The 17,919-nt window shown below is 43.2% G+C and overlaps 1 protein-coding gene across 2 annotated transcripts in view; it reads left to right on the top strand.

Moving 5' to 3' along the window:
* The first annotated feature begins 220 nt into the window (after positions 1–220).
* Positions 221–17,919, top strand: part of LOC135546457 (nucleoredoxin-like) — a 60,090-nt gene continuing 42,391 nt past the window's right edge. The window contains exon 1 of one of the 2 annotated variants that reach the window (XM_064974888.1): positions 221–742. In XM_064974888.1, the coding sequence (XP_064830960.1) occupies positions 434–742 (309 nt within the window). In that variant the 5' untranslated portion in view covers positions 221–433. Of the gene's footprint in view, positions 743–9,864; positions 10,058–17,919 lie in introns of those variants that run through there. The other variant, XM_064974889.1, reaches the window with a different exon arrangement.

Genomic DNA, 17,919 nt, shown 5'->3' with positions numbered 1-17,919 from the left:
AATGCTGACAACAATCAGTCATTGAATAGTGAACTTGACCAAGTAGTGTTATTAAACCAGACCAAACAAAGGTGGTCTAAATGTTTTATATTACATCAATAATATTATATTGACTCAACATCGCCATTTTATAACTAGGTATCATGAAAGAGTTGCATGCTTTGAAGTGATGAGCGCAACCACAATAAGAGTATACGTGGAACGCATTCCTGCACACCACACATTGGAGCGGCTGAGCTGAGAAGCGGATAAGGGTATCTGTCGTCGTGCACACATTTGAGCATAGGCTATAACACGAATTGGGGCTCTCCAAGGAAGCTAAATTGGAGGACGAGGGCGTGTTTGTTTTTACTGAGCCTTTCAGTTTTCATTTTCTGCAGTCTTGGTAAGAGAACGGAATATATTAGGGTCTGTTTCAAGGACTCGAGCAGAGATGTCAGAGTTTCTGGTGAATCTACTCGGGGAGCGGCTCGTCAACAGCGAGACAGCCGAGGTGGATGTACAGGCGCTGGGCAGCAAGCTGTCCTTGGTCGGGCTCTACTTCGGCTGCAGTTTAAACGGCCCCTGTAAGCAGTTCAACGCCAGTCTGTGTGAGTTTTATAGCAAGTTCAAAAAATCATCTGAACATAAAGACACATTGGAAATCGTCTTCGTCTCATCTGATCAGGACCAGAAACATTGGCAAGACTTTTTACAGGAGATGCAATGGCCGGCATTACCTTTCAAAGATAGACACAAAAAGGTAAGAAGTGACCAAAAATGTGAATCTGGAATTGAGTCACGATATAAAAAACATATGTGTCAAATATATTTAGCCTACCCTGGCCATTTGGCCAATAAACCCTTACTTAATTAAACACTTGGCCCAATTACATAGGCCTACCTTACAGTGCACAGGTATATGCATTTATTTGGGTCATTGGACATAATTGACGGTGGAACCAAAAGTTGATATAGGGTCTAACATATTTTGTTTCTAATGTTGCCAGCTGACCTATTTTTCAGTAGGTAGATTCGTTTGTCTCTCATGTATACATAATATGGTTTACAGAAGGCCCAATGTATTTTTTCCAGGTTCCATTGTTTGTATTGGATATAATATATAGGCTATCTATTGTGCACCCCAGTGGCATGTGTCACAGGTTATCTACAGCCTATATAGCCATAGTGAAATAAGAGGATGATACACACACCGGTAGTGGGAATAAATGCTCATGTTAAAATGGATTGTTATTCATAGTGGCATTTGTAGAATCCTTTTTAATTCAAACACTCAAGTAACAAATTACATTGTTTTGGGGCAGGACAATTGACAAAAAAATATTGTCAAGATATTGACCAAAACTGGACTTAACGTAGGCCTATAGCAATTAGAAATAGTGACAATGCTATATAAATATTGATTTAAATATAGTTCAAAAGGTTTTGTTTTAATTGTTTGTTCAATATATGGATACCTAATATCTAAGGTTTATTCTAGCCAAGGTGAAATGATCGATGCTGAAAATTGTTATTGTAAAAATACAAAGGAAAAATGTATAATGTGTTTTTGATCAAGTGTTCGTGAAATATGTGAGACTCGATACAATGACCCAGTCTTTAGCTGTTAGGCTGTTGTTCAATTAGTTCTTTAATTGCAGGGCCATTATTTAGGATCCAGAAGTCAACATCTCACAATAGGCCTACACATTACACAGCTATTGGAAAACACCCATACATTTTGAAAAAGGATAAGTTTTAATCAAATTTCCTATAAATAAACCTGTAGGTGACACTGCCATTAATTTTATTTGCATTATCTGTCCATTTGTTTCATATGAATTTAATGTAATGGTTTCAAAATAGATGGATGTTGAGATTGATTGAGCTTAATCATCATAACCTTTCACAGAAAAGCTTTTTCTATGTACACTGTCCATTTATTTATTCATTATTTTACCTTGCACACAACAAACTAAATGTCCTTAATGTATCACAATTATTCTGTTCTTTTATTATGTTTTTTTTAAACCTTTTTATTTAACTAGCCAAATCAGTTAAGACACATTCTTATTTACAATGACAACTCACTGTTCCTAGGTTAACTGCCTTGTTCAGGGGCAGAACAACAGATTGTTGCCTTGACAAATGATTACAGTTACTGTCCCATATAATTAATCTAGGCCTATATTGTAAATATGATTACCACAATATCTTCATGTCTGTATTTATTTTCTGGACATGAATTCAATAAACATACAAATAGCATGTTGTGAAAGCCTTTTTAAATGTTTAGGCTGATGTCAGAGTGTTTTGTATAATGTACAGGATTAGAAATAAAGTATACCTAGATGATACCTGCATCATGCTGCAGGTTCACCCACATCAGGATCCATTTTGGGTCCTCCCCACCTCCAGTTTCCTACATACGTCAGCATGTCTGTGTTAAAAACAAATGATGATCCTTAATAACAAATGACAATTAATCCCACTGAGACTGTCTCGGCTCGCCGATGTGTCTCGGCTTGCAGCTGCATGCACATAATCCATATGCTATAAAGAATATCATTGTGTACATTGCAATCGTTAGGGAGAGGAGAGTAGAGGGAGAGAGCTGAGTTAGTGTGAATATAAATGTAATTGTCTGCAGAGAACAGACCTGCACCATTCTCAGTGCCCTGCTGCTGCTACCCTGTTGGCAGTACAGGACATTAAATCCAGTAATGGCTGGTGAAGACATTATCATGGTCTCTCGGCCCCATAGGATAGGTATAAAATACAATCTCACAGTGAAGAAATCATGCCATACTGTTTCTATCTCTTTAAAATAACGGGAGCAGAATATGGTGATAAAGGAGGCTGGCTTTTAGTTGGATGGTGATAATTTCCTTGTCCTAAGTTGCCAGGGCAACTCTTTTATTTGGAAATATTCTCTCTGTATTAACATTATATATATATATATATATATATCTCACTCTTCCGTGTCTTATTACGTTGCCACACTAGGCTAGTAAAAATGATTTTCAGAAGATATCTGTAAGAATAGTTCTGCATGCACTACTATCAGCCAGTGGAATGATATTTTGTACAATGTGCCATTTTAGGGGATGTTTGTTTATGTATTTACCTGATCTAGGCCTACCCTTTTTACCTACATATCAGCAAGTAATTACTACATCAACATTTGACCACCTCTTCAATGAAATGGAGACATTTAGGATGATTACCTTTCAACTGTAAGGGTATACGGGACCTTTTTAAATGAGCCTTGGCCTCTTGGCTCCACACCATCCAACCCTTCCCCATGTTCATCAAATAGCGTGCTGTATATTTTATGAACTATTTGTGAATTTACTTAGTGCAGTCTTTTCCTGTAGAACCCTAACCCTCACTTTTAATAGGTGCAGCTTATTTAGATTCAATCAAGGCCCTTTTTAATGTGCTGCAGATTGTTTGTGTTTCACTTCATTATGCAGTCCAGGCGTGAAGGAGGGGAATGATGGAGGCATTTGATTTGAGGGCGGGAGGGATGGGAGTTGTTTTGGGACCGTCTGGGAGGAGCGTATAGCCACATTGCAGCGTTATTGTGTTCTGAATGCTGCTGGTGGAAAATATTCTGCAGCATTAACATTGCCATTGTTAATAATTCTAGTGCGGCCATGACTTGGCTACCTGAGAGTTGTGAACAACTTTGCATTTAACTCGGACAGTGCCACCAGTATTAATTGCAGAGTAATTGTGACCTTCAGTACAGCAGGGGCCTGAATGAGTGTGTCTGTTAGGGGTTTAATTAACCTCTGGCCTGCTCTGTTTTGTATACTGAAGAGAGAGTTGCTGTTTCATTGAGCTGTCAGATGTAGGTCACACTACCCTAGCCTTCTGACATGTCCTAAGGCAAGTACATGTTTAGTGTTTACTTAAGGTTTCATGTGGCCTATATGTTTCCCCCCTTCAGAATGATTATTTTGGCATCTGTGTGTGCATTGACGTGAATGTGATTTCTGCTCCTGTAGCCAGGCTTTATAATGCATTAGATGGCGTTGTAGCCTTGTGGGTTGGCTATGTAGTCTCAGCCTTTGTCTGCTGCACAGATGTGGCCTTATCACCAGGACGGGTATATGAAGCTCCTGGCACCTGATAAGAGAAGCTTTGCTTCAGAGGAGATATCATCTGTATATATGTATCAGCTGTGTCTACATGAGCTGGCTAATTATTTATTACCATTTATATGCTGTTTATTTTCCACTCATTCTTCACATTTTATATGAACAGGACTTTTAGTTGATTTAAAAACACAAGGTGACAACCTCACCAATATGACTTATCACTGCTTGTTATCATACACAGTTGTCCAAAGGCATCATCCGTGCCTATATTGCGATTAGAACCCAGTAAATGGGAGGGAAGTAAGACAAGGTAATACTCTATTCTAAATCAGCATGTCTGTGTAGAAGAAACACATTTGAGTCCAGATCTTGCCTGTATGCGAGTGTGATCATAGCAACCAGTAAGAGAGAGAGTGTGTGTGTGTGTGTGTGTGTGTGTGTGTGTGTGTGTGTGAAAGAGGGGGAGGGAGAGAGATACCTAATTGGTGTATGATGTTGACCTGGTGGAGGGCTACGTTGTGGGTCTGTGGGTAGTAAGTGGCCCTCTTTCCCCCCTCTTCTCAGGCCTGGCTGGGCTCTGGCTGTAGGCAGGGGAGGCGAGAGAGGCAGCTCTGCTCGACACAGGGCTCATCTCCTGGCACAGCCAGCAATCTCTCTCCATCGCCGCTTTCAGAGCCCCATCACCCACCAGGCCCCCCTCTCCCTCCCTCCGTCCACCCCTCAAACAGTAGTTTCCCCTCCCTTCTCATTTCCCACACTGCACTTGCTTTCTCTTCTCCTATGTAGTCTATTCTGTTGCTCACATCGCTGGGAATGTTTTTTTATCTAACTATGCAGAGACGAGATGACATACTGAAGACATCGTCTTACGTCTTTTACAAGTGAGGAGATTTAGTGTTTTGAAAGGACCTTGGGGGCATTAGGTTTGTGACTATTAGGCAAGTTTTCGTTTTGAAGAGTCACATAAGAAGTCTACCCCACTGCAGTGTCGTGCTCCCCTGGGTCGGAGCCAGCTTCATGAGGACTAGAGCCACAGCTGCTAGGTGCTTCAGAGAGGGGCTAAGGGTGCCTGTCATCAGGGTGTCACTGATCTGATGAAAACCGCACCGCGCCCTGCTCATCACATATCTCAGCCCTGCTCATCACATATCTCAGCCCTGCTCATCACATATCTCAGCCCTGCTCATCACATATCTCAGCCCTGCTCATCACATATCTCAGCCCTGCTCATCACATATCTCAGCCCTGCTCATCACATATCTCAGCCCTGCTCATCACATATCTCAGCCCTGCTCATCACATATCTCAGCCCTGCTCATCACATATCTCAGCCCTGCTCATCACATATCTCAGCCCTGCTCCTCCTTGTGCCTGCTGCAGTCCTTTGATTCCAGCAGGAGCAGCTGGAAAAAGCCTGCTGCATGCCCTCTTGTCTGCAGGTGATAATGTGCAATTCCTTATCTGTAAACGTCACATTTGGTTGGGGTTGACCTGTGTAGATGCTCTCTCACCTGTCAATTTCACGTGTGGGAAATAGTTTGGGCTGATATACTGCTGCTGATAAGTGGATAACTCGGTGAACAAACACTAAGCCTTATTACACACAGGGTAAACCCTTTTGATAAACCGTATGGCTCATGCTGAGAGGACATAGTTATTCCCATCAGTCAGGATGAAAGACTTGGTTAGATAACCCTCTCATGAAGAGATGGTAAGTAAGACCACCATGATAAGATTGCATACATAAATGATCAAGGCTCGCCATGCAGTGGGGTGACCCCAAGTGCTTAATTTGTAAATCGGGAGATGCCTGAACAAAAAGGGAGCGTGAAAGGGTGGGAACCGAGGGGGCTCTGAGATACCGGATGAACGTATGGGGGGAAAAAAACAACTTTCTAATAAAGCATTGCATACATGTCGTTGTAGAGGTGCTTGCAGGAGTTGCACACATGGGATACCTTTTTATAGCCTACGGTCCGAGAAAGATTTGGCCTTTCTATAAACGCATTTCATGCAATTTTCTGTAATTTGACATGACTGGAGACCTTAGCATAATCTTTTTCTAATACCGCACAAATGATCGAAATGACCGGCTGCTGATAAGCAGAATCTGAGATCATTAAAAAGGACTGTCTTGAATCCATCAATAGTTTAGGCCTAGGTGTGTGGAGACACATATTTTACAATCTGCGGAGGAAATTCTAGTTCTAGAAAAGTTTTACAGTTTCTCTAACTCACTCAATTATGATCGTCTCACGCACAGGAGATGCTCATGCCAAAAGCCTGTCTCTCGTTTTACTTTGTAAAACAATGGTGTTCACTCAATAGGCCTATTTGGAAGTTGATAGAATATTTTGGAAGCCTCGACAGACAGATTAGACTTCTCTGTTCAGCAGGAGCCATTTGCTTTCCAACCTGTGTTTTCCCCTGATTGTATTTGAGATATTGCGAAAGACCTGTTTTGGCTGCATGCTGTTCACTGACAGATTTGCCGCACATTCAGGACTGCTACACACAATCAATATCTAGGCAATAACAAAATAAACTATTGATCCTCTTTGGGTAAATGATAGGCTTATATTATTGGTGTAGTATTCTGAATTCATTAAATTTCTTTCTGAACAGATAGCAGTAATTCTTTAACTTTGGAAAATGTATTTATATTTATCAGGGGTGCTGCAGTGTCCTTCCCGCAGTTATGATTCTATCAGGAAATAAATGATGAATTACAATGCTGGAGAGATGGTTGCAGCCTCATGGCTATCAGAGATAATAGAAAGTGAATCTCATTCTAGTTCTGTGAGAGATGCAGGCACGCTTCTCTCACACCACAGCACCAGCCAATCAAATGTATTTATAAAGCCCATTTTACATCAGCAGATGTCACAAAGTGCTGTACAGAAACCCAGCCTGAAACGCCAAACGGCAAGCAATGCAGATGTAGAAGTATGGTGGCTAGGAAAAACTCCCTAGAAAGGCAAGAACCTAGAGGAACCAGGCTCTGAGGGATGGCCAGTCCTTTTCAGGCTGTGCCGGGTGAAGATTTTAAGAGTGCATGGCCATGAAGGCTAGATTGTTCTTCAAGATGTTCAAACATTCATAGATGAACAGCAGGGTCAAATAATAATCCCAGTGGTTGTAGAGGGTGCAACAGGTCAGTACCTCAGGTGTAATTGTCAGTTGGCTTTTCATAGCCAAGCATTGACGTTGAGACGGCAAGTGTGGGAGAGCGAGAGTCAAAAACAGCTGTTCCGGGACAAGGTAGCTCATCTGGTGAACAGGTCAGGGTTCCTTAGCCACAGGCAGAACAGTTGAAACTGGAACAGCACCACGACCAGGTGGACTGGGGACAGCCAGGAGTCATCAGGCCTGGTTGTCCTGAGGCATGGTCATGGGGCTCATGTCCTCCAGGAGGGGAGGGAGAGAGAGGGAGCATACTTAAATTCACACAAGACACCAGAGAATTACACCAGATATAACAGGCTGATCCTAGCCCCCCAGCACATAATAGACTATTGCAGCATAGATACTGGAGGCTGAGACAAGGTGGGGTGGGTTGGGGGACACTGTGGCCCTGTCCGACGATACCCCCCCCCCCCCCCCCGGACAGGGCCAACCAGGCAGGATATAACCCTACCCACTTTTCCAAAACAAAGCCCCCATACCACTAGAGGGATGTCAACAGACCACCAACTTACTACCCTGAGACAAGACTGAGTATAGGGGCGGCAGGGTAGTAATAGTGGTTAGAGTGTTAGTGGTTAGAGTGTTGGGCTAGTAACCGGGAAGGTTGCAAGTTCAAACCCCCGAGCTGACAAGGTACAAATCTGTCGTTCTGCCCCTGAACAGGCAGGTAACCCACTGTTTCCTAGGCCATCATTGGAAATAAGAATTTGTTCTTAACTGACTTGCCTGGTTAAATAAAGGTAAAATAAAAATGGCCCACAAAGTAATGTAATGTAAATAATCTACACTACTGCTCAAAAGTTTGGGGTCACTTAGAAATGTCCTTGTTGTTTAAAGAAAATCACATTTTTCTTGTCCATTAAAAGAACATCAAATTGATCAGAAATACAGTGTAGACATTGTTAATGTTGTAAATGACAATTGTAGCTGGAAAATGGCAGATTTAAAAAAAAAAATATGTATTTTATTATTTAAAAAAGATGTCATTGGAACACAAAAAAAACGTGTCATTGGAACACAGGAGTGATGGTTGCTGATAATGGGCCTCTGTAGAGATATATCTCTACAGAGGCCCATTATCAGCAACCATCACTCCTGTGTTCCAATGACACGTTGTGTTAGCTAATTCAAGTTTATCATTTTAAAGGGCTAATTGATCATTAGAATACCCTTTTACAATTGTTAGCACAGCTGAAAACTGTTGTGCTAATTAAAGAAGCAATAAAAGTAGCCTTCTTTAGACTAGTTGAGTATCTGGAGCATCAGCATTTGTGGGTTCGATTACAGGCTCAAAATAGCCAGAAACAAAGAACTTTCTTCTGAAACTCGTCAGTCTATTCTTATTCTGAGAAATTAAGGCTATTTAAAGCAAGAAATTGCCAAGAAACTGAAGATCTCGTACAACACTGTGCACTACTCCCTTCACAGAACAGCGCAAACTAGCTCAGACCAGAATGGAAAGCGTTGGAGGCCCCGGTGCACAATTGAGCAAGAAGACATTAGTGTCTAGTTTGAAAAACAGGCGCCTCACAAGTCCTCAACTGGCAGCTTCAATAAATAGTACCCGCAAAACACCAGTCTCAACGTCAACAGTGAAGAGGCGACTCCGGGATGCTGACCTTCTAGGCAGAGTTGCGAAGAAAAAGCCATATCTCAGACTGGCCAATAAAAAGAAAGGATTAAGTTGGGCAAAAGAACACAGGCACTGGACAGAGGAACTCTGCCTAGAAGGCCAGCATTCCGGAGTCGCGTCTTCACTGTTGACGTTGAGACTGGTGTTTGTGAGAGGTGACAATAGGTTGATGTTAAAGGGGAGTTTAAGTTACCCTCTGAAAACTGGTGAAAACAGTGTGGCTGACTTGTAGACTACAACCAGAATTTCTGTGTGTCCTCTAAGCAACCTGATCTGTTTCTACATCCGTTATCTGCCTGTAAATGTAAACGCACAAAGACGCTGAGACTGTGACCTTGGTCTGTGAACTACTGAAAAGATGCACTGGGATTGGGCCTATGGCTTTTCCCCCCACTATTCTGCAGCTGACCCATTGATACGGGCTCTCTGTTTGTGGTTTTCGACCAGAAGTTTCCACAGTAGAGTACGAGCATGGCCATGTCTTCACCACATTGTCTACAGTAACACTGCAATGAGAACAACTGATGATTCTCCAGCTTATGTACATTATTCCAAACCAACCTCAATTAGCACATACTAGCCTCTCCAAGAATGCCCACTTTCCTCATTTATTTTCTTCAAATGCGCTAAATACAGGAAATGGAATACCAGAGACACTGACTAGATATGAATTAAGAATGACTTTGTTTATTTTCCATGGACATAAACATTGTTGTTGTTCTGTCTTGATGATCCTACCCTCATCTGCTGTTTTCCTTGCGATGCTGCCATGTCCATATTTGCTTAGCAAACGTGGTGTGAGATCTCCCCAGGTCTTTAGGACCCCCCCCCCCCCCCTCCAGTGAAAACACACAGTCACACAGTCCTCTAGTCTGTAATTTCCCCCCACACCCCAGTTCTGCATTCATTTCCAGCATAATAACTCTGTAGCAACCCCGCCCCCCAGAAGCAGTCTGCCATCCGGAACAGAGCTCATGTCTTTCGGTTTCCTTTTGTTTTCTCTCCTAGATTGCAAGGTTTTTGTTTCATTCCCCGGTTAGTTTCCCTCTCATCATACCTTCTGATCATATTTCTCCTTGGTGATCAGTGAATACATGGTGTAGTGGTCAGAGAAGTGGACTGATGTACGGAGGAATGTTTATCTGGAAGGAAGGTAAATTGAGCCAAGCCTCCACATTTTATTCCACATGCACAGCTCTCACAGTTGTTGGTTACATTTTCTGCGTAATAACAGTTGATTTTCAATGACCGTTTTGTATACAATGCAAGAAGTCCTTAGTCTCTACACTGAAACATTCCCCTCAAATATCCTCTCTCCCTGTGCTATTGTCTCACCAGCCTAATAGGAGATGGATGGCAGACCGTTGAATGAGAAGGGTGTGAATCCTGGTCATGTGACTATTCTGCAGCTCTGGCTCCTGTCTGAAAGAGGCTTACTATGCAAACAGGCCCACTGTCTCAGCTTGTAGCCTGGCAGACTGACACATTGGCTCTAGCCCTGCTGTCTTGTCTACTATTGAGTTGTTGGGAGTATTTATTTTATTATTATTCTGCTGTGAGAACCCAAATACCATTACAGGGTACATTATATTACATTGCCAGTATAATCAATCTGTAATCTATGTATAACTACAGTGCAGATACTGTAGGAAGGCACTGAGCAGGAGAGGAATAATGAGGACTGGACTGGTAGTGTGACTGTGGGAGCCTAAGAGACTGACTGCTCTGCACTGCTGTAATCTTAAAAAGCTTTGTGACAAAGAGGACGGAGCTGCATCCAATCCACCTCTCTGTAAGAGTGCAGAGAGGGTGGTGCTGAGGGAGAGAATATGTGGTGAGGAGGGAGAGTTTTTAAGAGTTGAGAAAGAGCAGGAATCTCAAGGAGATGATCCTTATTGTGGCTGGAAACGTACAATGTTTTCAATAAGTCCTCTCTTGAATTATAGATTTGAATTTTTTTGGTCCAGATTTTCAAATAACCATTGACTTTCCAAGCAGATGTTTTTCTTTACCCTACTGTACTACAAGTCTCTGTTACCTAAAAGGGGGGCTGACGTGGGTAAGGTTCCATTTGAGGTCTCAGTAAGCCCCAGTGAAAGGGGAACAGTCACAACTCTGAAGTAATGTTCTGTCACATCCCTTGCGACAGTTCAAAGAATTTGGCTCCAACAGTCATCTCTCCTGGGAGGAGAGCAAGGCTTGGTTTCAGGCCAAGCCATTTAATCTCCGTGTCAGGTATCTTACAGCCAATTAGCACCTCCTCAAAAGTCACTTAAAAAAAAAAGCTTCCTCATGCTCCTGTCCTGCTTTTTGGACAGAGTTCACCCTACAAGTGTTTTTTGGACAGAGTTCACCCTACAAGTGTTTTTTGGACAGAGTTCACCCTACAAGTGTTTTTTGGACAGAGTTCACCCTACAAGTGTTTTTTGGACAGAGTTCACCCTACAAGTGTTTTTTGGACAGAGTTCACCCTACAAGTGTTTTTTGGACAGAGTTCACCCTACAAGTGTTTTTTGGACAGAGTTCACCCTACAAGTGTTTTTTGACTCTGATGACTTGGTTAGATTAGTTTCTCTACATTGTGGTGCTGTATTCTGATCCTAGCCCCCTCTAAAGACAGATTTGATTGTTGGAAAGCCGCTTATCTCCAGCTACTAGATAATGAGGTGTTGGAGGGCAGGAGCTGGTGTGTGTCTAATGAGGTTGGATGGCAACGCATTGTTTTCTGAAAGATTCCTTTCCATAATATTGAATCAGCCATTTTCCAGCCAATCTCTGGCAGAACGTCAAGACTTTTCTAAAGAGCTTTCAATTTGAGCTGATTGGGGTAATATGAAATTGTCAAGTTGCCCCTAACTGTCAGAATGGTTATGGCAGAAGGAAACAAACTTTTGCTGTAGCTAATTATGTGGACATCTCATTCCACAATTATGGGCATTAAATCAAATCAAAATCAAATTTATTTATATAGCCCTTCATACATCAGCTGATATCTTAAAGTGCTGTACAGAAACCCAGCCTAAAACCCCAAACAGCAAGCAATGCAGGTGTAGAAGCACGGTGGCTAGGAAAAACTCCCTAGAAAGGCCAAAACCTAGGAAGAAACCTAGAGAGGAACCAGGCTATGTGGGGTGGCCAGTCCTCTTCTGGCTGTGCCGGGTGGAGTTATAACAGAACATGGCCAAGATGTTCAAATGTCCATAAATGACCAGCATGGTCGTATAATAATATTATTAATAATAATAATAATAATAATAAGGCAGAACAGCAAGGAGTCATCATGTCAGGTAGTCCTGTATCATGGTCCTAGGGCTCAGGTCCTCTGAGAGAGAGAATTAGAGAACGCACACTTAGATTCACACAGGACACCGACTAGGACAGGAGAAGTACTCCAGATATAACAAACTGACCCTAGCCCCCCGACACACAAACTACAGCAGCATAAATACTGGAGGCTGAGACAGGAGGGGTCAGGAGACACTGTGGCCCCATCTGAGGACACCCCCGGACAGGGCCAAACAGGAAGGATATAACCCCACCCACTTTGCCAAAGCACAGCCCCCACACCACTAGAGGGACATCTTCAACCACCAACTTACCATCCTGAGACAAGTCTGAGTACAGCCCACAAAGATCTCCGCCATGGCACAACCCAAGGAGGGGCGCCAACCCAGACAGGATGACTTCCATTCAGCTACAAGAGCATTAGTGAGGTCGGGCACTGATGTTGGGCGATTAGGCCTGGCTCGCAGTCGGCGTTCCAATTCATCCCAAAGGGTTGAGGACAGGGCTCTGTGCAGGCCAGTCGAGTTCATCCACACTCATCTCAACAAACCATTTCTGCATGGACCTCGCTTTGGGCATTTCATGCTGAAACAGGAAAGGGCCTTCCCCAAACTGTTGCCACAAAGTTGGAAGCACAGAATCGTGTAGAATGTCATTGTATGCAGTAGCGTTAAGATTTCCCTTCAATGGAACTAAGGGGCCTTGCCCGAACCATGAAAAACAGCCACAGACCATTATTCCTCCACCGCCACCAAACTTTACAGTTGGCACTATGTATTGGTGCAGGTAGCGTTCTCCTGGCATCCGCCAAACTCAGATTAGTCCGTCGGACTGCCAGATGGTTCCGCGTGATTCATCACTCCAGAGAATGTGTTTCCACTGCTCCAGAGTCCAATAGCGGCGATCTTTACACCACTCCAGCCAATGCTTGGCATTGCACATGGTGATTTTAGGCTTGTACTTCTGTTCGGCCATGGAAACCAATTTCATGAAGCTTCCGACGAACAGCTATTGTGCTGACGTTACTTCCAGAGGCAGTTAGGAACTCTGTAGTGAGTGTTGCAACCGAGGACAGATGATTTTTACACACTTCAGCACGCGGTGGACCCGTTCTGTGCGCTTGTTTTGACCTACCACTTCACGGCTGAGCCCTGCTCCGAGATGTTTCCAATTCACAATAACGGCACTTCCAGTTAACCGGGGCAGCTCTTGCAGGACAGACATTTGACAAACTGACTTGTTGGAAAGGTGGCATCCTATGACGGTGACACGCTGATCACTGAGCTCTTTAGTAAGGCCATTCTACTGCCAATGGAGATTGAATGGCTGTGTGTTTTGATTTTATACACCTGCCAGCAAAGGGTGTGGCTGAAATAGCTGAATCCACTCATTTGAAGGGGTATCCACATACTTTTGTGTGTATGTAGTGCATCTCTGTGGGACTTTGTGCTTGTTCTGTACAACCCACAGTGAAACTCAATAATGTTGTGGGTAGTTCATGCACTCTTTTGGTGGCGAGCCGGTGAATTGAGTGGCGGTGGTGACTGAGATCAGAGCTTTGGCAGAGCACTGCCCAAGGCAGTTTTGCACAATGTCAGTCGTCAAAGCAGCCAGGGGGAAGTCAGAATCCAATCAGATTCAACCCTGGTTTTCATCCCCTCCCTGCTGTCTCTGGAGATAGCTGGCAAAATCTAATGTTTCCTTTTGGATTTTACATAATGCTCTTCCAACCATTTCTTGATTAGTAATCCAAATATCGAGTCTATTATGCTGCCAGGTTAATCAGTCAGTCTGTGTCGGTCTGTCTATTCCTACACATTACTACAGCAATATGCCCTCCATGCAATATGAGGATACCTTCTGCCTGGCAGGATAATTCCATCTGCTTTTTATTGACCTCATTACAGATTCAGTAGTTCTATTAGTATGTTGTATGAGCACTTGGACACATTAGCACTCACTAACCATTATTCAAGGGTGCTGCTTGGCAAGCTGGTCCTGAAAACAAATGAATTAGGAATCGTAATGCACCGCATACTGATTCATATCATTATAGGTTCAAATAATATATCACATTAGCAAGCTATTATGGTCTCCTCTCTTCTGCTTTCAATAGTCTAGAATTATGAAAGTGATTCCCAGAGCTAAATTAAATAGATTTTACATTGACTTTTAAGATGTACCCAATCTCACACGGTAAAGCTTGTCTGCTCACTGCAGCTGTAAGCTTTCGTACATGCAAAGAATGTCTTGTGATTACATTGTTGAGAAATGACAAGGAATCTGCAGAATGTACAGGCAGGCCAATGTACAGAGATGGGAGCTGGTGGCAAGGCAACCAATATGGAGGAATAAGTAATGGAGAGAGACACTGGAAGAAACATCCAGAGATGAGAGAAGATGATGATGTGGGAGGTGCTCACTATCTGTTGTGAGAGGAGACATACTGCCTGAAAGTTATGTAGACTGAGTCTCCATCCCAAACAGCACCCTATTCCCTATATAGTGCACCTTATGGGTTCTGGTCAAATTGTTTTTATTTTATTTTAACCTTTTATTTAACTAGGAAAGTCAGTTAAGAACTTTTTATTTACAACGACAGCCTAGGAACAGGGAGTTAACTGCTTTGTACAGGGGCAGAATAGCAGATTTTGACCTTGTCAGCTCGGGTATTCGATCCAGCGACCTTTCGGTTACTGGCCCAACGCTCTAACCACTAGGCTCCCTGCTGCCACAAGTAGTGCACTACATATGGAATAAGGTGCTATTTGGTACTAGGGCTGTGACGATACGATATTCTTTCCATGGCAAAAATGAAAACACGAAGCAGACAACTCTTTGGTCCTTTAAAAACCAGCTGAATGTAAAATACTGTGTGATATAGCTTGGTAAATAAATGTGACTCTGGATGACAACAAAATTAAGTTTGTTTCCAACATCAGGGCTATTTCCTAAAGTAAATCCAGTTTGTGTTTTGTTTCCATGCCACGATACTGATGAGTATCACTGGTTCGCAGCCTCACTAAGGTCAGTGGAGCTGCAGCACTGGCATGAGTCTGACTAGAGCCTCATACTGTAGCCAGTCAGGTTAACCTAGTAATTATAGCAGTGTACATTTCCACTGCCGTCACATCCCGTTGTAAAATCTATTATTGGAAGTCTTGGTTACTCAATAAAACTCCCACTACACACATTCCAAACATATTGAAGGTAATAGTTATTTTAAAGGCATACATTCAAGTTCCCAAATGTATAAGAATAAGCACAGGGAAATCTTGAAAGGGAACGCCTGGTGGCGGTGGCTGGTGATGGGTTTGGAGTTGACCCCCTGCTGGGCTGAGCCCATGCTGTGGGTTACCCTGTGCCTCTGTGATGGGGGCTAATCGTTGTTTTAATGATTCTTTTGCTGTGCATCTGTTTGGGCTGGGGGGAACCGATCCCACGGCCATGTAGCATCAAAGCCTTTATCAGCTTAAGCTGGTGAGAGAGAGACTTTTCTCCTGCACTACATTGTTAACACAGGCTCCAAATGAAAGCCACATGTTTAGCTCGGCTCTTCTCAGCATGCGGTGTAGAAGCAGATACCCTCAGCCTCAATCAGGTTTACTGGATGCAGAATGAACTGATGAATGGTCCTCTTCAGACTCGTTATATGAATGGTCCTTGCTATCCAGTTACTTCAGATCGATGAGTTGAGATGAGTCTATGCAACTCAGAAACGTACCCATGTTGGACCGGATGGAACCTGTCATTGGTATAAGGGGACATTTTATAAGACCGAAGTTGATCCCTGTCCAATAGAAAGGTTATCCCACTTCCCTCCATGTTTTCTTTGGAACATGCTTTAGGAAATGAAAACTTAGTGTGTACATTCAGAGTCATTAGTGTAGTGAGATTCCCAGCCTGGTGAGGTGTTCAGTCCAGTCTGTAGAGTCTGGGAGGAGGACAGACGGAGCGTACAGAGACAGAATGTGTCCCAAATGGCACCCTCATCCCTTTATATTGATCCCTATGTGCCCTGGTGTTAAGTAGTGCACTAGATAGGGAATAGGGTGCCATTTTGGACGCCACCATAGACAAAGTGCATATTAACCCCTCCTTGTTTCCATGGCGCAGCAGCATGTTACTCACCACCTGCTCATTTGACCGCCTTCGTGCTTTCAGAACCAGCAGGTGAGTTTAAAAAGAAGTATTTAACGGGTCGTCGGTGTATTTCATACAACCCATCCTTTGCCCTGCCGCATGCAGAAAGCCTACTTACTGTTGAATGTAATGGTTGTCCAGAGTCATGTTGTTTAGTAGTAATTCATGGAGCCTTGATAAGGTCTTCCTGTTTGTTCATGTGATTCCCAACAGACTGGCAAAGCTGCTGTTGGAGCAGAATAAAGGCTTAAGGCCTGTTAAGGAGAAGGTTTCCCGTTTGGAATGTCAGTGTTTCTGCCAAGCACCACCTTTTCGTTCCCTCCTATCATGTAATTACTGAGCACAGTGAGCGGCGGAGGTACTATATGCACTGAGGTCAAGTGTAAGCAATGAAAGTGAAGCAGAAAGTGAGTAAGAGGAGTAGCGGAGATGTACTCAGAGGGATGGGTGAAATGGAGCAGGGGAGGTTACCAAAGGTTTATGGGAATGAAACTAAATGTTAACCAAGTGTAGCCCAGTTCAAGCTGAGAAACTGTCCAAAATATCTATAGACGAACTGCCAAAGAGGTTCATCTCATGACATTGATTTATAAACATTTGAACAGAACTGCTGTACTCTATAACTCGTCCATGGTCTGTGAGATTATACCCCACCTGTAGATTCACCCCCTCCTCAACCACCCTGGCCCCCGAGAGAAGCCTCCAAGGTCAGAGACATTTCCCACCATACAGCATGTATCGCCTCCCAGGTCTGCTATTGACAGGTGTTCACTGCCTCTACAGCTAACATGTTCTAAAGATGTATAGAAACCGTCTAAACATATACAGTAAGAAATAACTGTCCTTAATGCCTTGTCTCCATATGTTCACCCCAGTTGACCCTCCCAGTGTGAGTCTGAAGGAGTGTCTGCGAGAGGGAATTCTCCAGTCTCTTTGTTGTGGTGACAGAACTTTTAGTGCTGCGGCGCTGGGTTGGGATTTGCCAGTAAGGTGGAGAAGAGATGTTCATAATGTATACCTCTCTAGTTAGTGGAGATCTACAACATATCATAGCAGCATGTCTCTAAAAGACTAGTGGTGTTCCTGCCATCCTGCCCTACTGTCTCTGGAGATGCAACTGTTATTAACACCATCAACACCATTAAGAATGACAGGCTAATGTAATACCGGCTAGGTAAAGCTGAAATGGCGATTATTGCAGTGTCTATTTTAATGCTTGCATGTTTCATGCTGACTATGCAAGTGTTTTTAGAGGGTTTCTGGGTGAGACTCTGTTGGGGGGAAACTAAGCAAAATAGCTCTATTCTTGTGGCTTACTGGCCTCCCCAGGCCTATTCTGCCAGAACCTTTTTTTAATTTCACAGCTGAAAGCCCAGCCAAACTAAATATCTGGCCTCAAAGCTAAGAACATTTCAGAGGAGGAAAGCAAAGCGGTTTATGTAAGTTCAGGGACAGAGATAACAGATCACATGTCTTTTGTGGCCAGTTAGTTGCCAGTTATGAGGGGTATTCTTATAAGGCAACTCTCCCAAGCATTGATACTTCTGAATAATAGCATAGTACATCCACAATGTTTTTATTGGTTTG

Source organism: Oncorhynchus masou, chromosome 9 (genome assembly GCF_036934945.1).
Source record: "Oncorhynchus masou masou isolate Uvic2021 chromosome 9, UVic_Omas_1.1, whole genome shotgun sequence".
In the NCBI taxonomy this organism is placed as follows: Eukaryota; Metazoa; Chordata; class Actinopteri; order Salmoniformes; family Salmonidae; genus Oncorhynchus; species Oncorhynchus masou.
The sequence above is the reverse complement of the archived record's forward strand: the minus strand, read 5'-3'. Positions and strand labels throughout refer to the sequence as shown.